Source organism: Amblyomma maculatum, chromosome 1 (genome assembly GCF_055883805.1).
Source record: "Amblyomma maculatum isolate TAMU_Amacu chromosome 1, ASM5588380v1, whole genome shotgun sequence".
Lineage (NCBI taxonomy): Eukaryota > Metazoa > Arthropoda > Arachnida > Ixodida > Ixodidae > Amblyomma > Amblyomma maculatum.
Window position 1 is genome coordinate 270,626,975 of NC_139344.1, and position 23,563 is coordinate 270,650,537.

Here is a 23,563-nt window from a genome sequence, read left to right on the forward strand (position 1 = left end):
ATTTTAGGATGCTTGTTCATTGCATTATTTCTTGTGTGTGGTAGAATCGGCACCAAGTCATTTTTGTAATTTCCAGGCATTAAGTATTACTGCCCGTTACAATCGGGGGGCAAATTCGTGCAAATTTGGAAATATGCATAGTTCACCGTCGTTAATTCAAGCTTCAAAGTGGTCGAAAATGGGATCAAATAAGGCGAAATTCAAGCTAGATAGGAGCATATTAGAAGCGCGGTTCTTTCCAAAGTGAGACATAGTAGCAGTGGTGCTTCTTCATAGATGGCCCCGTCACATTTAGAAGATGCATCAGCACGGATTGTGAGGACTATGGTGAGGCATTCTTCAAAAACACGGTGGTTCCATAGAACCCCAGCAGCAGGTCCGTTTTCACGTACGGACTTCGCCCGTGTGTTTGCCAGCAGTGTACTGACGACAGTGCAGCCGCCGATCGAAGCCCGTAATCTGTGTTAAACATTGCACGGCGAGACTTTCAAGCATCAGAATCGGTACTAAACTGTTGACCTCTTCCTTCACTACAGTGGCCAACAAGAGTTTATGCAGATTTCGTTCTATAAATTTAATTTTTCAGACTGTGCAATTAATTTTTCGGATGTTTTGCGGTCGGTTGTCGATTGCGCCGATGTGGCAGTGATTCGTTCCGCCATCGGACAACAATAAGTCCGCCTTGCGCGGCAACAGCCCATTATGTGGCCCTTTTTTTTTTTTTTCTTGAACCAACATGTTTGGTTCATGGCCCCTTTTCCCAAGCATTTCACCCCAGAAGAGCCGAGCACCAGGCCGGGGGAAATCTTGTACCCATTGGAAACCGGTGGGTACCCGGCGGTACTGGGGATGGGAACATGGAACAATCAAGAGTACCCAGGTAGTACCCAGGCCACTGAATCGTGTAGGATTATGCTGCATTCATTGTCACAAGATAGTCCATTCACGAAGCATTAGAGTTTCTCGGAACATGAACTATGAAATTTTACAGCTGCACAACAACAGTTTGCTCTTTTAATATCCTCTACTACCATATGCTGGGTTTTTAGAGCAACAAATGTGCACAATTCCATGCAGTATCTACTAACTGCTATACCTAATGGTTCACCTTCATACCGCATTAGGTGCAGGCAAATGAGGAAACAGACCCAACATGGCATCAAAAAAAGCAGTTGTCCACCTTCAAGGTGGCCTCGGCCCTTCAAGACATTATAAAAAACACAAACGCCTACATAAAATGTAGAAATTTAGGAGAGCTCGAAAGGTTATCATACCCCATAACTTCATCCTGCTCCACAAGGGAATCCAAAGCAGGTGGCAGTGGAGAGCTGACTGTTCGTATAGACCGCACATAATCCTGTGATGGTGGGGGAAGAAAAATGCAAAAACCAAAAATGAATTTTCTGAACAAAACATGGTTAGCTTGACTGGTTTATAGGGTGCTCACAATCACTTCATGAGGTAAGGTTGGAACCCCGTGAGGTTATCCACCTCTGTTCATTGATATATCAGGGTTCCCAATACTGAGAACCCTTTTCATAATTTGCCACTGAAAGCTACAGTTGCACAGCACATGTTCGAAAAAACAAATGTGCACCAAAAAAGCTCGATTTATTGCCTATCATTCACTTTGAGGCCGGAAGAAGCCATGAATGCTTTTCTGCACCCCGCCCCGCTTCTGTGCTAACAGGTCCGCCTGAATTTCGCTTGCATCAGCTCAGCTTGTGTCGGCTGCGCTGCTGCAGGTGAGTCGTTGTCGTCGCTCTCAGACTCCACAAGCACTTGGCGAATAATTTCTACATCTGTGAGCCCAGTGCACAGTTTTAACTCGTGGTCTATGTCTGTGAACTCTGAAAACGAGACGGCCGATGGAATTTCGACACCAGCAGTGCGAAGGTCATGAATGAGCTGCTCAATGCCTGACAGCTGCTCGACGAAGTCCAAGGCAGCTGACTTGTCATTCAGCATAAATCCCGTGTGGCGGAAGCAATTGTGCAGCGTTGTGGGTGCTACAGACTTCCACGCAACGGCGAGCGTGCTAAGTGCTCCAAGCAAATCGACAGAGCAGGTTTTCCCACTGTCGAGGCACACCACAACCACCAACCACTGGATCACAACACCGACTCCGTTGAGTGCCTTCTCGCTGTTGCGTTGCACGCAAAAAAAAAAAAAAAAAAAAAAAAAAAACTCCTTACAAAATCCGGAAAAAGCTTCTTGAAGAACTGAAGCCGATTCAATTAAATGCAAGCCACAGTAGCGACAGAACGTAGTTCTCGCATCAGCATGACCACGGCTAGGCCTACTCGCTATGGTCGGCAACACACGACAAACACACAGAGGAACAGGCAGTCGAAGCAATCACGCTAAAAGAAAGAAAAAAAAAAGCAACGGCAGCGATGTTGTCCCGGAAACGGAAGCTGTTAGGCAAATAATATAGCCTCAATCTAGCGTCAGTTAAGCTGAGGAGTGGCACGCAAGGTCGGCACCGGTTTCGAGGCTATCGAAGGAAAAAGTAAACAAACAAGATGGCGGCGACACCACTCAAAATGCGTGGTAGTTGGCCCGGCTGATGCTTGGAATGTCTGAAAAATCAAATAGCCCTTCTTAGAGTGTCCGAAATTTTGAACAGCGTAATAAATTGGCTTTATAAGGTATGTCCTGGGGCCGAGAAAAAGTCCGATTAATCAAGCAAGTCCGAAAAATTGGGTGTCCGAAAAATCGGTTGTCGGCTGTAACATATACCTTACATGCCTCCAGAGAAGCATTGTGTAAGGGGAGACAAATACAAAGATATCCGCAAAGTGGGTTAAAAAACAATCACAATCGCAAGTACAGGAAAACAGTGGTAGTTATACAAATCTATAAACATAATAAACAATATATCGCAATGCAGAGGGAGTTATACGTGGTACTAAGCAACAAATCATGCAACGCAAGTGAGAAGATTGCAAGGTATTATACAGATGCAAAAAAAAAAAAAATGTTTGAAATTTGTCACACTTCTTACTCACTTGTTCCTGCTTTATTGTGCTGCAGTTGGTATTTGATTCGTGACACTGTGATAGTTTGGTCGTATTATTAAGTTCGAATGTCCTAAAGCAACAAAGGCTATGGAGACACTAGCACCGTAGCTGCTGAGCCACTTGTGATAGTAAGATGCCATATATGTTGCATGTAGCATTAGCAACTGCCATCGTTCCTAGTCATGTGTTCAAAGTCTTCATAATTATGATCATTTTCTCCCTTGTGCATATCGTGCTTTCTGCCTTGTTTCATTGCTGTATCAACTCGCATTCTAATTTATCTATTATGTTTAAATATTTTGAGGTTCTTAAGTGCCTTCTTGCCTCGCCTCTCTAAGACCACATGACCCATATGACTTCATTCTCTGGAACTGGTGTCAGACAATTCTTCACAAAACTCTTATTTAGTATTGCCTGAATGATTAGCCTTGTCCTATTATGTAGCTCACTGTATAATTTGTGCTCCTATATATGCTATTTGCCCCAGGTTGTTGGCAACATTGCTCTGCTAGTCTTTGACTGTGTATGCCAAAGTTTGGCAGTTTTCATGCTTGTTCCCTGCTGAAGTTATATAGTATTAATCCCATGCTTCAGCTCTGAAATGTTGGCCTACTACAAACCTGCAAGAGCAAATGGCACACAAGAGCAAGTCACCAGATCACGAGGCAGATATTCACCACTTGTTGTGGGTTTGCCTGGCACTGAAGCCGACGAGAATTCGGCACCTAATGGCAGTGGGCCTTTCGCTGAACAACTCATCTTCATACATTGCATGGACTCAAGGGCCTTATGATCGCTCTCTCGAACTTTACTAGAACAGCTAACCTTTTTTCTTTCATTTAATACGCCCTTTAATTTTTACATATTCCATTATGCCCTGAGGCAAAAAATGTTATAAAAAAAAAAAATGGCACACAGGATACTGACAGGGTGCTGTTTAATAAAAAATGGAACAACTGGTAATTGTGGACTTGTGGCATTTGGGGACATATGCTTCAGTGATTCATCTAACATCTAGCCTTCTTTAGTTTTTCTTTAGAGGGGGGGGGGGGGGGGGGACTAGTAATTGCCAGTATTTAAAGATTGACCTTCTCAAGCATGTAAAGCAAGAAAACAGTTTTGGACAACAGAATTTTGATGCACTGTTCTCTTTACACTAAAATACAGGACATAGAAACATTGTCGGCCATTTACACGACATGCATAGCAAATGTCTACATATAACATTCTATAATCTGCAACACCAGTTTTTAAACCCTTGTAAGTTTGGGCAGTAGTCAAAGAACTATAGTAGCTTACGATCAAGCACAAACGGTTATCTCTAGTTACAAAAATGATTCCTAGCATTGCCGATGTCTACAAATATTATAAACATGTGAGGTGATGTTAATTATACCAGCCACCACGTTCATTCACGCTGTACTTACACCTCCTTTATGTAGAAACCCGAATTTTCGCTGTTGATATCAACGTTTATAGATATACTTGAGTTTCGAAACTCCTCCGCCGGAGCCGGGCGCAACTTGTTCCTAAGGAGTGTGAGGGCGCTGCAGTCGACGCTTGAGCCGTTAGGCTTGCGTTGTGTGTGCGGGTGGCTGCGTTGCCGCAGTTTTTTCCAGTAGTCCAGCTGTCCCACCTTTGTTTTCATTTTATTTCATGCCTGAGTGGATGTGCGAATACGTTGTGACTTTCGCTAGATGTCGACCATTTTCCCGTGAAGTGATCAACTTTTCCGGCCGCCTGCCAAGGGCCAGCCGTTTGAAACCAAGAGCTCCATCGATTTTTCAGCATGCCGACCTGCTTCGTGCCTGGCTGTACAAGCGGGTACCGAAGTAACCACGAAAAGAGGAGCCTTTTTGCTCCACCATCGGGCCCAAAGCTTCTTGAGAAGTGGGCTAGAGCGATCCATCGTGCTGACATGTTACTTTGCAAAACATGCAAAGTGTGCAATGTTCATTAAGCTATTTCCCCCGTTTTATCTGGGCAGGGCTGACAGTTTTTTTTTTTTTTTTTTCCCAGGGGTTCTTTGGACTTGTGAGGTCATCTGGAGGTGATGAGGATCACCGGACAGTTACGAATTTTGGCCAACTGTTCCGCCTGCTTTCGCTGTACACACCAGTGAAGTTGGCCGTCAAGGGTAACTAGGGAGGCGATGACAGCGTTCTGCTAAGTGCATTTTTAAGCCTTGCTGAAAAGCGCCGTGAGACACTTACTCGAAAAAACGTGGTGAAAGAAGAGGTGTGGAATCGACTCACATCCATACCGTTCAAGGACTTATGCAATATACCTAGTGATCACGTCTACAATGTGCCAGCTCCAGAGACAGCACTGTACTACTTAGCTGGTTACATTGCTTTTAATATAAACGAAACTGCACGTTGGATGGACTGCAAAAAAGATGCAGTGGGCTCGCAAGATGCCCTTCCTCCTGAGGTACTCCTCGTAATGGCAGGTTGTCTGATTTATCCATCTAAAAACTTGTTTGCGTGTGTAAACACTGTAGAGAATACCATAAGCAAAGCCAGCAAACTAATTGCATTTGCCGACCTTTGTTGGAAGGTATTGGACAGGCTCACTGAAACTAGAACGAATACTGTAGGCTGCTTACAGCACTGTGATGAATTTACCGCCGAAGTGGTAGTATATTTTTATTTAGTCACTCGCATGCACTTTTTTACATATGCCAAGAGAACGACTGTGCAGTGAAGGCACAACGCGAAAGAAAGAAGGCGAAGCTTGTGTGACAGTTCTCTAAGGCTCTTTTTTTTTTTCTTCAAGCATTTTAATACACTGCTTTTCATTTCGAACATAATTTACCCTATTCTTGGTGTCACACTTTTTGGTGCATTGCGCACATTATATTAGTGCTGTAAAGTGTGGAAAAGGCTGCACAGTAAAGGCTACAAAACGAAAATGGGCTGCGGAGAGCGTCAGCTGCAAAGCATTCCATCACAGGCTGCTTACAGCACTGTGATGAATTTACCGCCGAAGTGATAGTACATTTTTATTTAGTCACTCGCATGCACTTTTTTACATATGCCAAGAGAACGACTGTGCAGTGAAGGCACAACGCGAAAGAAAGAAGGCGAAGCTTGTGTGACAGTTCTCTAAGGCTCTTTTTTTTTTTTTTTTTTTCTTCAAGCATTTTAATACACTGCTTTTCATTTCGAACATAATTTACCCTATTCTTGGTGTCACACTTCTTCGTGCATTGCGTACATTATATTAGTGCTGTAAAGTGTGGAAAAGGCTGCACAGTAAAGGCTACAAAACGAAGATGGGCTGCGGAGAGCGTCAGCTGCAAAGCATTCCACCTCCAACGTCTACCTCGCCTCGAGGTGCGCGCTTGCGGTCAGCGCAAACTACCGCGTTCGGCACGCTAATGTTAGCATGAAATTCTCGTTGTGCATTTCGTCATGTGGGAATGGATATAACAAGTACCGCATTTGGAAATAATATAATTTGAAGTGCATCGCTAGCCACAAGAGCGGAGCATTAAATTATAGGAATGAAAATGGACGCAGGCGTGACGCGCTTAATGAGACGCACAATTTTTTGCGACGATAAAACATAAGCTTCCAGCAGCTTTGAGGCCGCTGCTTGAAGAACAATTGTTCTACAAGATGTCATAATGCGTATCATTGCACGCTCGTATAGAAGTGCAGTTTAAAAAGCCACCTTGCTGAAAAATGCACCAAGCGCACTCCACTACGACGAAAACTGGTAAGTGTGAATGTGTACTTCTTCCAGCAGAGACAGCAAAGTTTGAACTTTCCGCCACATGATAAAATTACCGCAAATCGAAAAGGTCAGTAAAAAAATTCAGTTGTACAAGCGTTCTAGGGGCTCCCTGTGCAAGCGAAAGGCTGTGTCCTAGCAGACGATGCCTGCTTCCATAGCTCAACCTTCGACCGCAGCACCACGTGGCAGGAACCACGGCGGGCTGGCTCCTCCCTATGGCCGTGGCGGAGAGCTTTGAACTCAAGTATATCTATAAACGTTGGTCGATATTGTTACCATGAGAAGATGACGACGAGCTACCATGGTTTGTGAAGAGGGAGCTTTGGGACCTTGGACCCCCATTAACCATAAATCCAAAGCATCACCAATCTATACCGCGTAGCCTCCAGACGACGCTGCCCCGAACAATTCAAGCCGCACTGAATTCTATCACTCCAAAATTAATGATTCATTGTGTGCAGCACGTGAAAAAATTCCTGAACACCGAAAAACAGCGCCTCTCATCACGTCCGTTGCCAACTCTCACTTCACTTGCGTTCCCCTGTGGAAAAAGTAAACAGCGGGTTGTTTTTCAAAGAAGTCATTTCATTTTGATTTAAACAAACAAAAAAACAAAAACAAAAAAAAAGGGCAGTTATATATGGCTTGCATTTAGACTTTCTATTTAGAGATTTGAAAAAAAAAAAACAATTTATGCCGAGGATCGAACCTGGGCCCCTCATAAAATGAGCAAACATGCCCGCGCTTCGTACCACTGATCCACGTTGCGAGGCGGAGTGACCCTTTTTTGTTTTTTTTTAACGGACTACTTCCATACCTTTGGCTGCGTTTACAGGTATGTATGAAACGGAGTATAGTGACTTCAACAGATGCAATTCCTTTGGCTTTGCATCTGTTGAAGTCCCTATACTCCGCTTCATACATAGCTGTAAACGCAGCCAAAGATACGGAAGTAGTCCGTTAAAAAAAAAAAAAAAAGTGTCACCCTGCCTTGTATCAATGGTACAATCCCTTTGGCTTTGGCCCCGTCGGGGTGGCGCAGTAGTTACGGCACTTGACTAGTGTTCACAAGGATGCGGGATCGATTCCCGGCCTTGGCAGCCACTTTTCGATGGAGGTGGAAAGCAAAGCCCTGTGTGCTGTGCGATGTCACTGCTCGTTAAAGAATTCCAGGTGGTCGAAATTTCCGGAGCCCTCCACTAAGGCGTCTCCATAGCCTGAGTCGCTTTGGCACGTTAAACCCCACAAACCTTTGGCTTTGGCCATACAACAGGTACATGTTGCAAACTGCTCGGAGAAAATAGCTCATACAATAAGAAAGCTCGGTCAAAATTCTGGAGTCTCCCAAACAATTCAAGAGAGTTGGCAGGATTCAAAAGAGCACAAAGAACATGTACAATGTGTACCAGTAATACATATATGCGACACTAGCATATCTGTGGGCATAAAGCAAGAGATGGAAGTGAGATGTCCAAAAAAAATAAAGAAGAAAACAAAGCACTTTCTTACCTTGAGCAAGTTGATCTCACGCCACTGCTCCCGTATTTCCAGTTGGAATTCATTCAGCCTTTGTTGCTGTGACTGAACGAGTGATCGAAGCTCCTTTACACAGTTATGATCCTTTGGAACAAACCACACACACAAAGAAAGGTGAAAGGTAACCAACCACACAATAAGAACTAAAGGAGTAATGAAGTCAAACATGCAAAGCAGAGCATAAAAATGTTTGCATGCAGAGAACACATTGGACGCTTCTTGTCATTTAGCTGAGAAATGCAGTGTCTCAGAAATTTACAAGATTCAGGCACTGTCAAAGTAGAAGATAGGAATTCATTAATGCCCTCCATTATTGCTGCTGCTTCTGACACAGCTTGGAAAGCTTTTCTTGCTCTGCATGTCTGTAACCTATATAACAAATCCTGAACTTGGCTGCTGTATTCCATGATTACTCAACACAGCTGTTAAAGGTTGAGTCAACGCACCTTTAGCTCATCTTTAGGGATGACAAGGCCACAGCCCTGCTCACAGGGCACGGGCCGCCGTGGGTTGTGTTCGCATGTCTCTCGGTGTGATGTCAAGCAGTCTAGCTTGACAATGGCACTGCAGCCAAACTGGGCATTGTCACATGACATCTGCAGCCTGGCCAGCAGGTTGCGCAGGATTCGGGGCACAGGCTTGAGCTGTGCTGCCGTGATGGACTGCCGGTCCACTGGACACGTCTGTTGCCGTGACAGCCACTGGCAGATGCAGCCCTGACAGAAGGCATGCTCACACTGCGGTGCCTGCAGGAAGCACGGAAGGTTGCAACTTGAGTGTCCAAGGTATCTCCAATCTCATCAGGAACAGATGGCACCTCACAAAATTATTGCCAACACACCCCAAGATACCTTTTAGCCTGATGCCCACCTCTTTCTAGACAATGAAAATGTGCGAGCATCATGAAACTAAAATCAGCTAAAGCTGCTTGCTGTGCTCCATCAATATTCATCTTTCTTACTAAATGTGCAGACGATGCACACACAATTTTCGGAGGAGTGTCCCGTGTATTAGTTGTAGTCTATATTTGGGAGTACAATATTTCTATTTGGCAGTGGTGGAACCCACAACAGGCCTCTTGCAGTAGCTTTTGTAGCAGAAGAAAATGCAATTTGAAGAAAAAATTACAGGTTTAGTAGCAGCAAGGGTTGTCATCTGTCATGAGACGGTGCGGCGGCTGCAGGCGCTTCAGTGGCGTGCACGCGAGTTCAAAGCGCTGACTCGACGCCGTGGAACCTAGCAGGTCCGGAAATATGATGAATTTAGTATTCCTATTTCCTTGACTTTTTCATACTTAGCTGAGCTGAGTAACAGATTCTATTCATGCGGGTGGCGTGGTGTGCTAAGCTGCCACTGCGCCTATAATGGGAGCAAGAGGGATAGGAAACGAAGCACTTTATTATCCCTGCCTTCGAGTTCCTTTTTAGAGCGTGCGTATGTGAGAGGAGTCCTTTTAGTGATCAGTGATACTTCGCACAGTCAATCAATGGACAACTAAAGCGCGCGCTGAAAGACCCGGTCAGCGGGGAAAAAAAAAAGCTGTTCGCGGTGTGAAGAACTTAGCATGACAGTTTGAAGAGAAAAAAAAAAGAAGACTTACGCAGCGCGGTAGTCTAGGTTTGACTACACTTCCATTTCTCTCTAAGTTGCCGCGCTTTCTGTTGACAGCAAAATGCAACACTAGCTTGCCTGGCAGCATGTGTAGAGCAATTAGCGTTCTGCAAGTTAGTGTAGTGCAATCATACTTGATGCAAGCCATCCAAAGATATATGACTTGATACTGTAGCGCAACGTTTGCATTTAATCACCATGAACTAATTACGATAATCAATAGAGAAGTGTCATTATATTCGTCATAAGCTATCTAACGATGTAGGATTTGATGCTACAGCATGAAGTTCAATTTTTAATCATGGATAACTAATTAATGGCAACTAAATAAGTCCTGCAGTTAGTTCAGCAAAAGTGTACTTTACAAAGCAATCCAACACTATAATACTTAATAGTGTCGCATTCAATTTATCACAATTAACTAATTAACAGGTAACAACGGAGAGCTACAATTAGTCCAGTGCAATCATATCAACATAATATACACAGCCACTGCGAACATAGGCGTGTGCAGGGTTCTGCATTAGGGGGAGCGACGTTTCATCACAGCGCCCTCCCCCCTCCCTCACCAAAGTACCTACCGCCAAAACACAGCTCAAAGATGACGATTTGTCATGAAACATTTATTTTGACAATATATAATATAAAAAAAAAATAGTGAGCACTTAAAGATAAAAGAAGCTTCGCCAAGGACACAGACTTGAAAAACGCGACAATGCACTCTCACAACGGTTCCTTGAGTCCTCCATCGGCTTTCCGCAGCTAAAGATGGCAAGTGAGCAGCTCTTGCAATGCAACATTACGGGTCCTCAGCCACCAGTATAATAATAATAAAAAAAACAAACCTGCAGGGAAATAAACTTGCACGTTTACAACTGACGGTCCGGCAGAGTAAAGGTATGGGGCAGACTTGGTGTCCCGAGAGCATTAGAGGGCACATGCAGCAAGACTTAATGACACATTTCTTTAACGCCCCTTAAACTTTGCTGCCCTACTCCTTTGACTATGCTCATGGAAGTGTTGTACTCCTCCTGGCTAGGTCAAATCTCCAATAAAATTTGAAGTGAAATGCATGAACATTCTACATTCAAAAATGGACCACCACACTTTGCACAAATGTACCTCTTCAATTGAAGCTCCCAATTAAACATTCAGAGGAATGCCTAGGTCAAATTAAAATTGGCCTAACCAGCTGACCACCATGTTCTCGTGTGAAAGAGTACCATTTCACTGAAAAAGAAGCTTTTATAAGCTAGAAAAAGCAAGACAATAATATATAGGTATCAAAAGCCATAGGTTGTTATCGCAAGTAAACTATGATGACCTCCGAGGCTACACAACAACTTCCAGCTAGCAATCATGGAGTCCTTTATGCTCTTTCTTGATCACCAATGTGAATCAAGTGGCAGGAAAAAAAAATATTCATTTCCTTCTTCACATTTCTGAGCGATGAATTCATCTTTATGCTGCTGAACGAAAAGGCAATAAAAGTCTAACGATCAAATTTTACTGTGAACAGGGTGAAGTTACCCTCAGTGTCCCTGTATAAACAACAGAGATGCAGGCACCAAGGGTAACTAGAACTACATACATCTATCATAAATGTGCACATTCAGCACTGAATGAAGCATCATTGTTAATGTGATATGATCTCAAATGAGGAAGACTGAATTTAAGCAGTCAATTAGCAGCATTCCTTGGGGGGTGTAAGCTGGCTTTATCTACGTTTCCTCTTCAGCAGTAAATGTTATGTTTTTGCATTCGTGTTTCAGTTACCTGCTTAATGTTGCATTTAATACTGCCAGTAATCACCAACACGATGTGCATCAAACACTCGCCTGTCAAATACCCATGAGTACATAATGGGTGTAGGTAAAAACGTCCCCGGAAGAAAGGTCCCTAGAAGATACGTCCCCGGAAAAAACGTCCCCGGAAGAAGCATACACTGAAGGAGCAGCAACTAGGAAAAAACGTCCCCAAGGCCAAAGCCTGCCCTAAAAAAGATCTCTTCCGGAACTCACAAGTAAAAAACAAACACATTATATGCCATTCTTTCTTGGCTTTGAGTTAAATGCAATCATCATCTGGAACCTGCGTCCTCTGGGGGCCCGAAATGTTTACAAGAACTGTGTAAAAGCAGGGTAAAAGAGCCACCTGGCTTTTTATAGGTTGCGAAGTTCCGAGCTCCGCCGCTCGTTATGCAATCATATATGGCAGGTCTAAAAAGTTTGGTAACAATGCCCACATACAAAGGTACAAGCAGATTGGCGTATAGTAGTCTCAGAGAAGTGCCGAAAGCAGAAGTCACTAGAATTACTTTCCAGATCTTCTGGTGACGAGGTTCAACCGTTCTTCTGATGCCGGTGTAGAATTGTCATAAGGGTGATGATGGTATAAGCAGAATGAGGCTTAACCGGTCGTGCATCATGAACATATTAAAGCATCGCTCTACGCTTCTCCGGTAAAGCCGGTGATCAGCTCCTCTTTTCCCCGCAAAGTGAAGACGAGGCGCTGCCACTGGGGGGGGGGGGGTATTACCGCTGGCAAAATTATTATTTTTTTTTTGTCATGAATGCCCGCATCAGTTCGATGTTCGCGGTTAATTCCAAGCCGACAGGTGCAACCGCTGTAATAAAGTTAATATGCATCATTCATCATTGCAGCTCGCCACGGGCAAACGTAGTCATGCGTCCTATAGCGCAAGACTTCAGCCCCGTTCGGGGACATTTTTTCCTACTCCGCCAATAGGGACATTTTTACCGGGGACGTTTCTTCCGGGGACATTTTTTCCGGGGACATTTGCTCCGGGGACGTTTTTACCGGATCCCGTACATAATATATCGCATAGCAAAATTCAATCACCCATATGCGAGTTATGGTGCAGCCGGTCTTTTGTTTTACAAAACATACATTATTGGCAATACCACTACATTTCACACAAGCTGGACTAGTTTAAATCAAAACAAAATTTTCAATCCTTCAAACACACCATAAAATAACCAGACCATGATCACACATGCTCACCATGCTTTGCACGGCATTATCCTGCTAAACCTCTCTACTTTGCATGTGCCCATTCCCTTGAGAACCTTAATAGATTTTTTGTTCTAAAAGATAAGGCACAGTCTTTGCTGCAGGGTTATCCATGTTTCTTCACAGCATTAAGTTGTTCTAGTTGGTTTTGGTTTAGCATAACTGAAAAAAGCATTCAAGCTGTATCGCTTTCCTCTGTCCTGTTCTGTGCACAATTTTCAGTTCATTTATAAAAACCAATGAAGTTTCTAAAAGCCAACAATGACCCAAAAAGCTGCTTTAAATATACATGTCCAAAGCCCTTCTGCGTCTACAATCTAGAGGAAGGTACTATTATACGCTGACATTCTATTTAGCAGTGAGTATGTCTCTTCAAAAGCAAGAAATGCCTACACGTGATGCAGATGGACCTTAAAAATAAATCTTGGGGCATGGATCTGCGTACAGTGCCGAGCATCTACAAAATCTCTAAAGCTTTTTTTTTTTTCTTTTTAGCAAACAAGCGAGGTATCCATAACGACTACACACAGTACGAAAGGAAAGCTTCCTATCCGTACAGCGCCGATCTTTATGGTTACAAAAGCAATTAGAAATGTAAAAACACGACGTCACAGTCACTTCAAGTGGCAAACGTGTTCGTACCTGGAGCGGCTCCTCAAGAACACCAGAGCAGACAGGGCAGATCAACTCTTCATCGACGTCGCCTTGAAAACGACACAGGTCGTAACCCATGTTCGTGCTGCCAGGCGGGCGTCACTAGAAACACACACAGACCACTCCACTAACGCTCACTGCAATTACACGATAAGGAAATGCGCCACTTGGTGTTCCATAAGAGCAACAAGCATACTTGAGCTGGTGGTGTAGTAATTTCTGAGAACTTGACACCCGACCTAAACCAATTCAAGCGTGTTAATAAACAGGTAAATACCCTCTGAGGGTACAAACTTCTCTCGCAGATGTTTTTAACGCAAAGAAGTCACTAGGGTCAATTAATAAAGCTGTCCGACTGCTATGTAAGTTGGAGCAAAAGCTGCCAGTCCAAAATGACACATTATTCACTATCTATCTAGGCTTATCCAAAACTGACAAGAGGATTCACTTACGCTTAAAACGGCACAGAATACGACCGTCCTCCGGTCAGATAACCTCAGGAGACACACATAGAAAATGGGAAGCGGGTGCAGATGGGAGAAGCACAAGATCACAAACCAAACATTTGTATGCTATCACATCGAAGCTAAACAATGAATTCCTTGACCTGAGGACACCTGAGAAGCACGCTGTTCCTATGGCCAATTGTTGTCATCGTCATTACCGTACAATCACTGCTGTAACATCAATAGTAATTAATAGTTTAATTAAATTACTTTTGTAACAATGAATAATGTTTGCTCAAACAAATCAAACAATACAAACATTTTAGTTTCATGTTACGATTGTTGCAGCTGCACAAGAAATGGTTTTACTGAACACAGTTGCGAAACTCCGCTTACGAAAGTGACCGAATTTTGTGCGCATTTTTCGGATGTCTATGAATTGTCGCGCCATCTAAACGCGCTCAATACAAGCTTTTTGCTGTAGCCGCCATTGCCTTTTGGAAATCAAAATTTTCTCTCCTCTTTTCCATCTTGATTAACTATATTGCTGGTAACAGCAATATAGTTAATCAAGATGGAAAAGAGGAGATAAAATTTTGTTGTTACGAGCGTGTGCTGTGCGATGTCAGCGCACGTTAAAGATCCCTAGGTGGTCGAAATTACTCCGTAGCCCTCCACTACGGCTCCTCTTTCTCTCTTTGCACTTTCACTCCCATCTTCATCCCTTCCCTTATGGCGCGGTTGCGGTGTCCACAGAAAACAAGTGAGACAGTTACCGCGCCTTTCCCTTCCTATAAATAAATAAATAAATCAGTTACCAGCTATTAAAATACCAAAAAAAAAGTAGAAATGAAATTCACATAAAAGATAATTATGCCGCTAGACAGGGAGGCTGCTGTTAATCCGTAGTTCCCTCTATAAATGCACCAAATAATTCTAAGGCGCCATTTTTTAGTGCTTTCTCGCAACACTGGGGCTGTTGCGAGAAAGGGGGCGCTTATGCCAACGTTGCTTCAGTCAACGCAGTCAATACGTTTCAGTCCAACGTTTCGGTCCAACGTTGCTTCAGTCAATAAATAGTGATCATCATGGAGAACGCTGTCGCTGCGACGCGCGAAGCTGCGCTGCGACGCTGACAAGGCAGACAAGGCCCTTGGCACGGCCGTTGGCGCCCTTGGTGTCTTGGCGTTGGTGCGCGTGTGTGTGTGCTCGTGCTGCGTGGTATTTGCTCGCGCGTTTGCTGGCAGAACGTCTATGATGGTCTTAAACGTTCTGTTCGTGGTTCTTTACTGTGGTGCAGCGCACGCGGTTTAAAGCTACAGCATTCCGGCTAAAATAGGCAAGTAGCCGCATTACTTTGACAGTCCCTGTGGCGTACAAGCCGTTCGGTGTGATGGGTTACTTGAGTTCTGTGCATTGTTTTCTTGGTTCCTTTTACTTGGATCTGTTTGCTGTAAAAAGCGCATCAGTGCTGGCATTTCGTGAGTGTGTTGCGCGGGGCGTAGTACCACCCACCATGGAACACTTCTGTGCGCGTAGGCCGTCTTCGACGCTTGTGTAATGGTCTTGCCGAAATTCAGTACGGCAAAAATCTTTTTTTGTTTTGTTTAGAACGCAGCTCTGTCTTGACAGCTCAACGCAACTTTTAGCGCAGCTTGATTTCACTTATTTCGCAAATTCTCAATCGCCGAGGCATTCATGTGCATTCTGTTTCTATGGCTACCGCGGTCTGGCATGTGCTTTAGTTCTCGAATTCAGTTAAGAAGCACGAAATTAATAATCTATCTTTCTGAAACAATATAGCGCTAGTACAATTTATTGGACGAGACGCACAGTTTATCCCTCACCTGACCTATAGACTTAACGATGACGTGTTGGGCGTGGCGCTGGAACTGAAACCAAAACAGGAGAGAGAAAAGTATTTAGGGGTTAAGCAAATAACATGTGGCGATTCATCTGTGGTATAGACCTTATGCAAAATTGCTGCCATCTATCGGACCTTCAGCGAACCGCGCTACTCAACGCCATGTCGAAGGGTTGAGTGAGTCGGCTGCGCTTATGGCTGCTGCCGTCGCGCTAGTTGAGTCTGCTTTGCGCTGTCATTTCCGTGTTATTTGTTCTCATTCAGAGTAAAAAATGACGGAATAATACACGACTGACTTGTCCACGCTGCCTAAATTCCAATTTTATTTCGTGAAGCGATACTGCACTGCCAAAACTTCTTGCGAACAGTGGCATCAGTGTAGCTACAAACGGCAAAACCTTTGTTGCTGCTCTGGCGCATCCTTTGATACACTGCTTAAATACGCATCCATGAAAGTGCAAAACATATTCATATTGCTTCCGGGTGTAAAAGATGTCTGCGATGTCATTACGCTGCGTCAGCCGCCGCAGGATGTTTTAGAGTCCAGCACGGGCAAAGCTCAACTTGTTAATGCGCCCGGCGCTTGGCAGTGATCATTGTCGTTCCATATAGTATGTTGTACGAATACGTGTACACGAAGGAGCTTAATGTTCTTTTTTTTTTTTTTTTAAATATAGGACTGATGCCTAATCTACACTGCGCTCCGATGGACCTTCACAATTCCCAGTACAGCGTGCGCACTAATCCCATCCTCTGTCGAACGTTTATTCGCTGATGTATCTTGTAGTGTGTGAACAACCATATAGCAGATCCCGTATTCTATATGTCACGTGAATTTGCTGGCGAAGCGCAACAGGTCAACAACGTGATTCTGTGCGCGCTGAACCTCCTCAGATATGTAGCTTCTGTTGCCGTCATATCATGGTTCTAGTTTGTGAAAATCAATATATAGCAGATACTGCAGTCTGTGAAGTCACGTTGGAGAGTTTTGTCTTATACCCAGGCGCAACGTCAAGCTCCTTCGTGGACGCGTATTTGAGCAGTGCTTTGTGCAATGTGCAGTTTCTGAAGCAAAGTCATTCTCCTCTCCAGTGCCGCATGTTTTTCTTTTTCTTTCGTAATTCTTGACTGAATTGAAGTATTTCAAAAATTCTTTTCCTTGCCCATGTCATGGATGAGCTGAGTAGTGAGACAGGCACCAACTATCAGCCTTTTCAGACTCTATACCAGTTTCTAGCATTTCAGAAAAGCGTTTCTTTTTTTTAAGTCTTGGGGATGGGGGGCAAACGAGGTTTAATGCCTTTCTTTGCTTGTGAAGATTTTGAATGAAAAAACTAATAGCACCGCATTCTATTGCGATATTCGACACTAGTGACATAACGTAGCCAACACATACGCGCTGTCTAGTGTTGAATGGCAGTTTTCTTTTTATAGCTGCCAAACATATTTTGCAACGTCCGAATTTTTGGGGAGTGCAGTCAGTTGACACTTGAAAGAACACAAATGTCATCAGTGTTGAGCTGTGATGCATGGGATTTTTTTCTTTTTTTTGCCATATTGCAAAACAGCAAACATTATTTGCACGCAGCAATTCAGGGAAGTAATAGACTGTACCGAGAAATTGGGATACAGAAAATGTGATGCATAAATTTATAGGGCTGGGCATTTTTAGACAGAATAAAGTTGGAAGGCATGTATGCGCTCATTCTTGTCTTGTTTTTACCGTGATAGCCGCTGCTAAGCGCGATAAGGCTCGCTACTGCTCCGTGGATAGTTTCAAATGGTTGACAGTTTCAATCCCTACCTCATTACACTGTTTTGATGGCGCGCACCATGAAGGTTAAACGAAAAAACGGCATTATTCAGTAATATGGATGGGAGATAACAAAACTGGCGTGGTCCAAATTAAGGCTCAACTCCTTTTCAATGCACCTCACATAACTCTCAAAGAAAGAAAGCTCGCATTAGTAAAAATAAAATAAACAGCGCAATGACGGCCGTCACTATAGCAACAACAATCATGCGAACTCTCGGTATACATGAGCAGTTAAATGGTAGAGGCAGTTGCTGCCACGTATGCTTTGTGTCATACTTTTTGCAAGTCGTGTTCTGGAGACGCATCTCAGCAACTGAAGCCTGGACATAGTCGACTATATTCAATTCATCGATTAATCGAACGCTTAAAGACGTTAGAATATCACGCTAGAATTTAAGAGAACCGTCTGGCGCCTTTGAAGTGCCGAAACGTGTTCTATCTGGATACCTGGATGTATACATACGGGCAAAACCTGTTGACAGCTTGTATGCATGAAACCGTAAAAGCTGGGATGAGTTGGCGCAACAAGGAAATCAGGAACAACACACTTGCTGATCTTTTATGCAAAAAGGCGATGCGTAGTCCCTCTACAGGCAAATTTAACACACCATGGGCGACATATTTCGTCTGCCTTAGTACCGAGTACGATTTTCAATCTTCCAAAGCACGCTAAATAGGATATCATTTTGCCATTCAGGCGCGCCGTTGATTGAAAGTGCGCGCGACAACCACGCGAGAGCAGATTAACATAAGCCTCAAGGGAAAAAAAAAAAAAAAAGCTCAAGGGATAAAACTTGCTGCTTCTTTTCTTCTACACCCTTATTTTAGTTTTGCGTACAACAAGGGACACAACAGTATGTCAATACTATCGGCAACAACGAGCATTAACGCAGCCGGCCACGCAACCCCTTACTGTGCCGCTTGCCGCTCCTCAGTTCAGCTACCTTTAAACACGGCGGAAATGCACGCGGTGGCTGATAGATGGCAGCAATTTTGCGTAAGGTCTATTGTCCCGCAATAAGATTAACTCCTAAGGTCTCTATAATATAATAATAATCATAATAATTGGTTCACAGGAAGGGAAAGGCGCAGTAGCTGTCAAACTTGTTTATATGTGGACACCTGAACCGCACCTTAAGGGAGGAGAGGAAGGTGGCAGTAAAAGAGAGAAAGAGGTGCCGTAGTGGAGGGCTTCGGAGTAATTTCGACCACCAGGGAATCTGACATCGCACAGGACACGTGCGCCTTAGTTTCGCCTCCATCGAAACGCAGCCGCCAGCAGTTGCGAGTCGGGATCGAACCAACGTAAAGTCTCTGGAACTGGGAAAGTACCGCAAACGCCGGAGCTGCGCAGCCGCAGCTGCCATATTTGTTTAAGCGCAGACGCTGCCCTGTGGCCGTGCGTTTCTTTTCGCTGCTTCGAAACAAATAGGCGCATTCTTCAATATTTCTGGACACAGTTTAAAATGTCATGCTTAGATTGTAAGGAAAGAAGTAAGAGGCAGAGTTTAGCTCCTGTACAAATAAAATTGATTGTAAAATGAAAAACTGTAACGAAGGAATAGGCGAAATATTTGCATCTACTCTATGCATTTTATGGTTAAGATATCTGAGCAAGTAAGAAAACTACTCCTGGCTGGGGAACATTCATAAGCCAAAGATTTAGCATGCATTTGATTAGTTTTGGTGCTGTGGCTTTGAAAAAAGGGAACTTTTTCTGATAACGTCCAGTCAGCATGTCTTTTGAATATTAGTCATGGACAAAATTTTTCTAGATGCCAGAGCACAGTTTAAAAAATGCTTTGACATCACTAGGCGGTGATATGATAGCGTCAAGGCGACGCTGGGTGATTACTAGGTACATGCGCGTCCTATATTTGCCTGAGCGCTGGCTTCAGTTGAGGCCAGACTTTTTCAGAACTTCGAGGCTAGTGGTTGCTTTTGACTGCTCGAGCTCACCAGCAGCCATGCATGCGGCCCTCTTGCTCGATGCACGGCCAATCTACTGCACTGACAGCACATTCACTTGGCTCGTCGTCTTTTATCGCATATTTAAGAAATTTTGCTGTCTTGTTGGCAAATGTTGAAGTCAGTGAGACTAAATAAAATTCAAGGAATATTGTGGAAATTCCGCAAGTTTATTTCGCATTATTTTTACAGCAGCTGCTCACATTGCAGTGCTCTAGAGGTGCACTTTTGTTTGGCACTGAATTCCTTTAGCATGTCTTCATTAGTCTTACGCAAAGCGAACTCAAGCTTGCATAGAAAGGACGATTGAAGGACATCACGAACACTATGGAAAGTGGGAAAGCAATCAAAAACTTATACCCCTGTCACACGGTCATTTTCAATGGCGATTGAGTCGGTAGCCTTCGAGATTTTCAATCGCGATTGAACTCTGAGTTGTGCCGCTGCTACACGGCAAAACTGAAACGCTGTTAAAATAGTTCTGGTGTTTGGCGCCAAACTTTTGTGGCACCACTATCATTGCTTTCGGTTTTGCTTAAAGAACTAAAATCTTTCTGTAAATGCAAAATAAAATATAACTGTTACTTTTTTAGTAACTGCAGGTTTTTAGTTGTGTTAAAGGATAACTGATAATTTTTTAGGATGTGTTGACATTCATACTGCTGTGCTTTTCATTGTTTGCTTTTCTAGGTAACTTGACGAAAAATAATAGCGCACAGGAAGACACACTCAAGTGAAGAGGACACAGGACAGCGGGTGTCCTGTGTCTTCTTCACTTGAGTGCTTTCTACAAATGCAAAATAAAATTAACTGTTACCTTTTTAGTAACTGCAGGTTTTAGGACAACTGTTAATTTTTTATGACATGTTGACATTCATACTGCTGCGCTTTTTATTGTTTGCTTTTCTAGGTAACTTGACGAAAAATAATAGCACACAGGAAGACTCACTCAAGTGAAGAGGACACAGGACAGCGTGTGTCCTGTGTCTTCTTCACTTGAGTGCTTTCTATAAATGCAAAATAAAATTTAACTGTTACCTTTTTAGTAACTGCAGGTATTTAGTTGTTTTAAAGGACAACTGATAATTTTTTATGACGTGTTGATGTTCATACTGCTGCGCTTTTCATTGTTTACTTTTCTAGGTAACTTGACGAAAAATAATAGCGTACAGAAAGACACACTCAAGTGAAGAGGACACAGGACAGCATGTGTCCTGTGTCTTCTTCACTTGAGTGTGTCTTCCTGTGCGTTATTATTTTTTGTCAAGTTGCAATGCACCATCTAGCCCATCTTAAAGTTTTTCTATTCTAGGCGGCGCAGGTTAGAGTGGTAGAAAGTACAAAAATAATGTGCCTTAAAAAAGAGCGATGCGATATTTAAATTATTACGCACACTATACTTCATCTCAGAAGATGTTTGCAGCACTGCAAAAAGCAGAGGCATCTCGGTCCAATCAGGATCATGCGCACTGCTATAGGCAATTGTGCTCCTACATGCCTCTCGCCCCCCAAATTAGTGGGGGTGACAATAGGAGCATAATTCTCTATTATAGTGCGCGCAGGGGCAAGAGGCACTTGGGAGCACAATTGCAAATGCTCCTCTGCCTTTCGCAGTGCTGCAGATATCTTGTGAGAAGAAGTATAATATTTTACCGCGTAAATTAAAGATATGAAATAAGGCTTGTTCATGTTTTTGTATCGTGAACGCTCTGTGTACGAGTGTGTGTAGCGCTCCTTGGGTCAACGCTTGCAACCTTGCGTAACGTTCGAAGGCCTTCGAGATCTCGATAGAGTTCTGAGCAGTTCTGCTGACTCGATAGACTATTGACTCAATGGCCATTAAAAACACCCATGTGGCAGCGTTCGAAAACCTTCGAGTCAATAGACAATCGGTTCGAGGGCTTTCGAAATGCCCGTGTGACAGCGGTATTAGTTTCTTTACTACATTGACATGAAATGACTCATCACTAAGAATACCTTCAATCAGTTGCTTTTCACTACCCTAGAAGTACCCCTCGGCATCATTTACAAGAGGTGATATGTTTTCAGAAGCAATGCAGAGGAACTGCAATCCTTCAACATATTTTTTTGCATAAGAAGCCGACCGGCATCTTGGGTTGACCGCTTTAAAGCATATGCACATTTCTAGCAGAGTTTGCTTTCCTTGTCGCATTACATACAATATGTAACCTGCCATGTAGCGCAGGCTTTCATTTTCTTCGTCATATTCAGGGATGCAGCCTGAACTTTGACTTACCTCAGAGTCACAAGAACAATTGGGCTTGAAGATATTGATTCGGCAGCCTGTATGGAATGATCTGTTTCGTAGCTAGAAACCACGTTTACTTGGCTGAAAAGAAATGTGCCAATGCAATCATTTGAAGAGCATGTCTAAATTAACTCTCTTGCCTTGGGAATTATAGACTTCAGCTGAACAGTGCTGAAACGATTCTCAAGTGCATCATGCCCAGAGTGGCTCAGCAAAGGAAGGTATAATAATAATTTTGCTTTCTGCTCGTATGTAACTTGGTTAGGGTTCGGCTACATTATGAAACAAAGCTGTAAAGTGCGGTGAACTTAAAACCAACTTGAAAAGCGTCGCGTGGCTAGTATAGGTGAGTAAGAGATACAATTACAAACAAGGCCAGAATTCTAACCATGTTCTGAGAAAGGGGGGGCAAGCAGTGCACAAATCTGTGTCCATCTACGCGTGAGTCACTGCCCACCCGGAAGGTCACTATTCAAAAGGTAGGGCACAGTGTGTTGTTTGATTAGTTTCTTAGAATTCGAAAAATTCCACCCCTTGAAAGCCCGGTGAAGTCGTGCGTAGAAGAAACGAACAACTTTGCTTAAGAAAATTCACAAAGCAGATATTAAAGGGACAGAACACTGGCCAAAATATGTCATGAGGTTATGGTGGAGATGAAAAGACCTTGCCTCATTTAGTATATATCGAGCACTACAGTTTCAAAGAAGAGGCTTTACAATTTTAATTTGTCATAGAAAATCGCATAAAAACAACTGAGACGCTATCTAGCGGAGAAACCCTATTACTTTCGGTGTAGTACCCTACGTGACTACATGTCAGCAAAATATCGCTGATAATCGTAAGTGCACACTGTTCTTTTTTCTTCTAGGAGTGCTTGTCATTTTTTATTATATTTTGTGCTGTCTACACTACGTCCTTAAATAAAAACCAGCCCTCCTTTCGCACTACGAGAGGGATGCTTTCAGGTTTTGCCACTAGATGGCGCCACAGTGTTTGGAATTTTGTGAATGAAGTGATGATAGTGCCCACACAAACATTCGTCAACGAGGTGTGCGTTATTGTGCTGCAACAGCCTTGAGTGTGAAACTGAAAAGGACGTTACTCTAAGAAAAAAAAAAATGTCGAATTACTGTTTGGCGAGTGAAATTTATATTTGTTTTCGGTAAGTCTTTTTTGTCGACCACCAGTCGTCATCGCGGATGCTGCTCATGGTTTCCAGCATCGGACTACATAAAAACGGGCACATGCACTGATCGAAAACTTCGCGGTAAAACTTTTCTACAGTGTTTCTACCAAAACCGCTGTTGAATCGAACGTTTTAGACATCAATCCTTCTACTGCGGCGAAAAAAATTTGAGACCTAAATTCCAGTGTTCTGTTCCGTTAAGCCTAGCTAACCTACAATATTTCTGAAAGGCCCTATATTGTCTCAAAAACTGTCTTGGCGTTCTTGTTACTAATAAGAGTGCTTCCCTTCAAGAAACACTTCTATCAAATGTTATATTTTGAGATGAGGCACACATTATGTTCTATGATTACAATACACAGAGCTCCCTTTCTTTGACCCTTGCCCTTATTACATTATTTTTTTACATACAGAGC

At 43.3% G+C, this 23,563-nt stretch overlaps 2 protein-coding genes across 3 annotated transcripts in view; one reads left to right on the forward strand and one right to left on the reverse strand.

The window, feature by feature from the left end:
- The window catches only part of elgi (E3 ubiquitin-protein ligase NRDP1 elgi), a 35,586-nt gene extending 21,337 nt beyond the window's left edge, over positions 1-14,249 (reverse strand). The window contains exons 1-5 of the mRNA XM_084591250.1: positions 14,051-14,249; positions 13,587-13,700; positions 8,747-9,046; positions 8,274-8,384; positions 1,275-1,357 (exon numbers count right to left, since the gene is read on the reverse strand). Of these exons, the coding sequence (XP_084447376.1) occupies positions 1,275-1,357; positions 8,274-8,384; positions 8,747-9,046; positions 13,587-13,676 (584 nt within the window). The 5' untranslated portion in view covers positions 13,677-13,700; positions 14,051-14,249. The remainder of the gene's footprint in view (positions 1-1,274; positions 1,358-8,273; positions 8,385-8,746; positions 9,047-13,586; positions 13,701-14,050) is intronic.
- An 824-nt stretch (positions 14,250-15,073) lies between these two features.
- Positions 15,074-23,563, forward strand: part of Rcd5 (microspherule protein Rcd5) — a 97,363-nt gene continuing 88,873 nt past the window's right edge. For both annotated transcript variants that reach the window (XM_084591251.1, XM_084591252.1), the window contains exon 1: positions 15,074-15,383. The gene's annotated coding sequence lies outside the window, so the exon portion shown is untranslated. The remainder of the gene's footprint in view (positions 15,384-23,563) is intronic.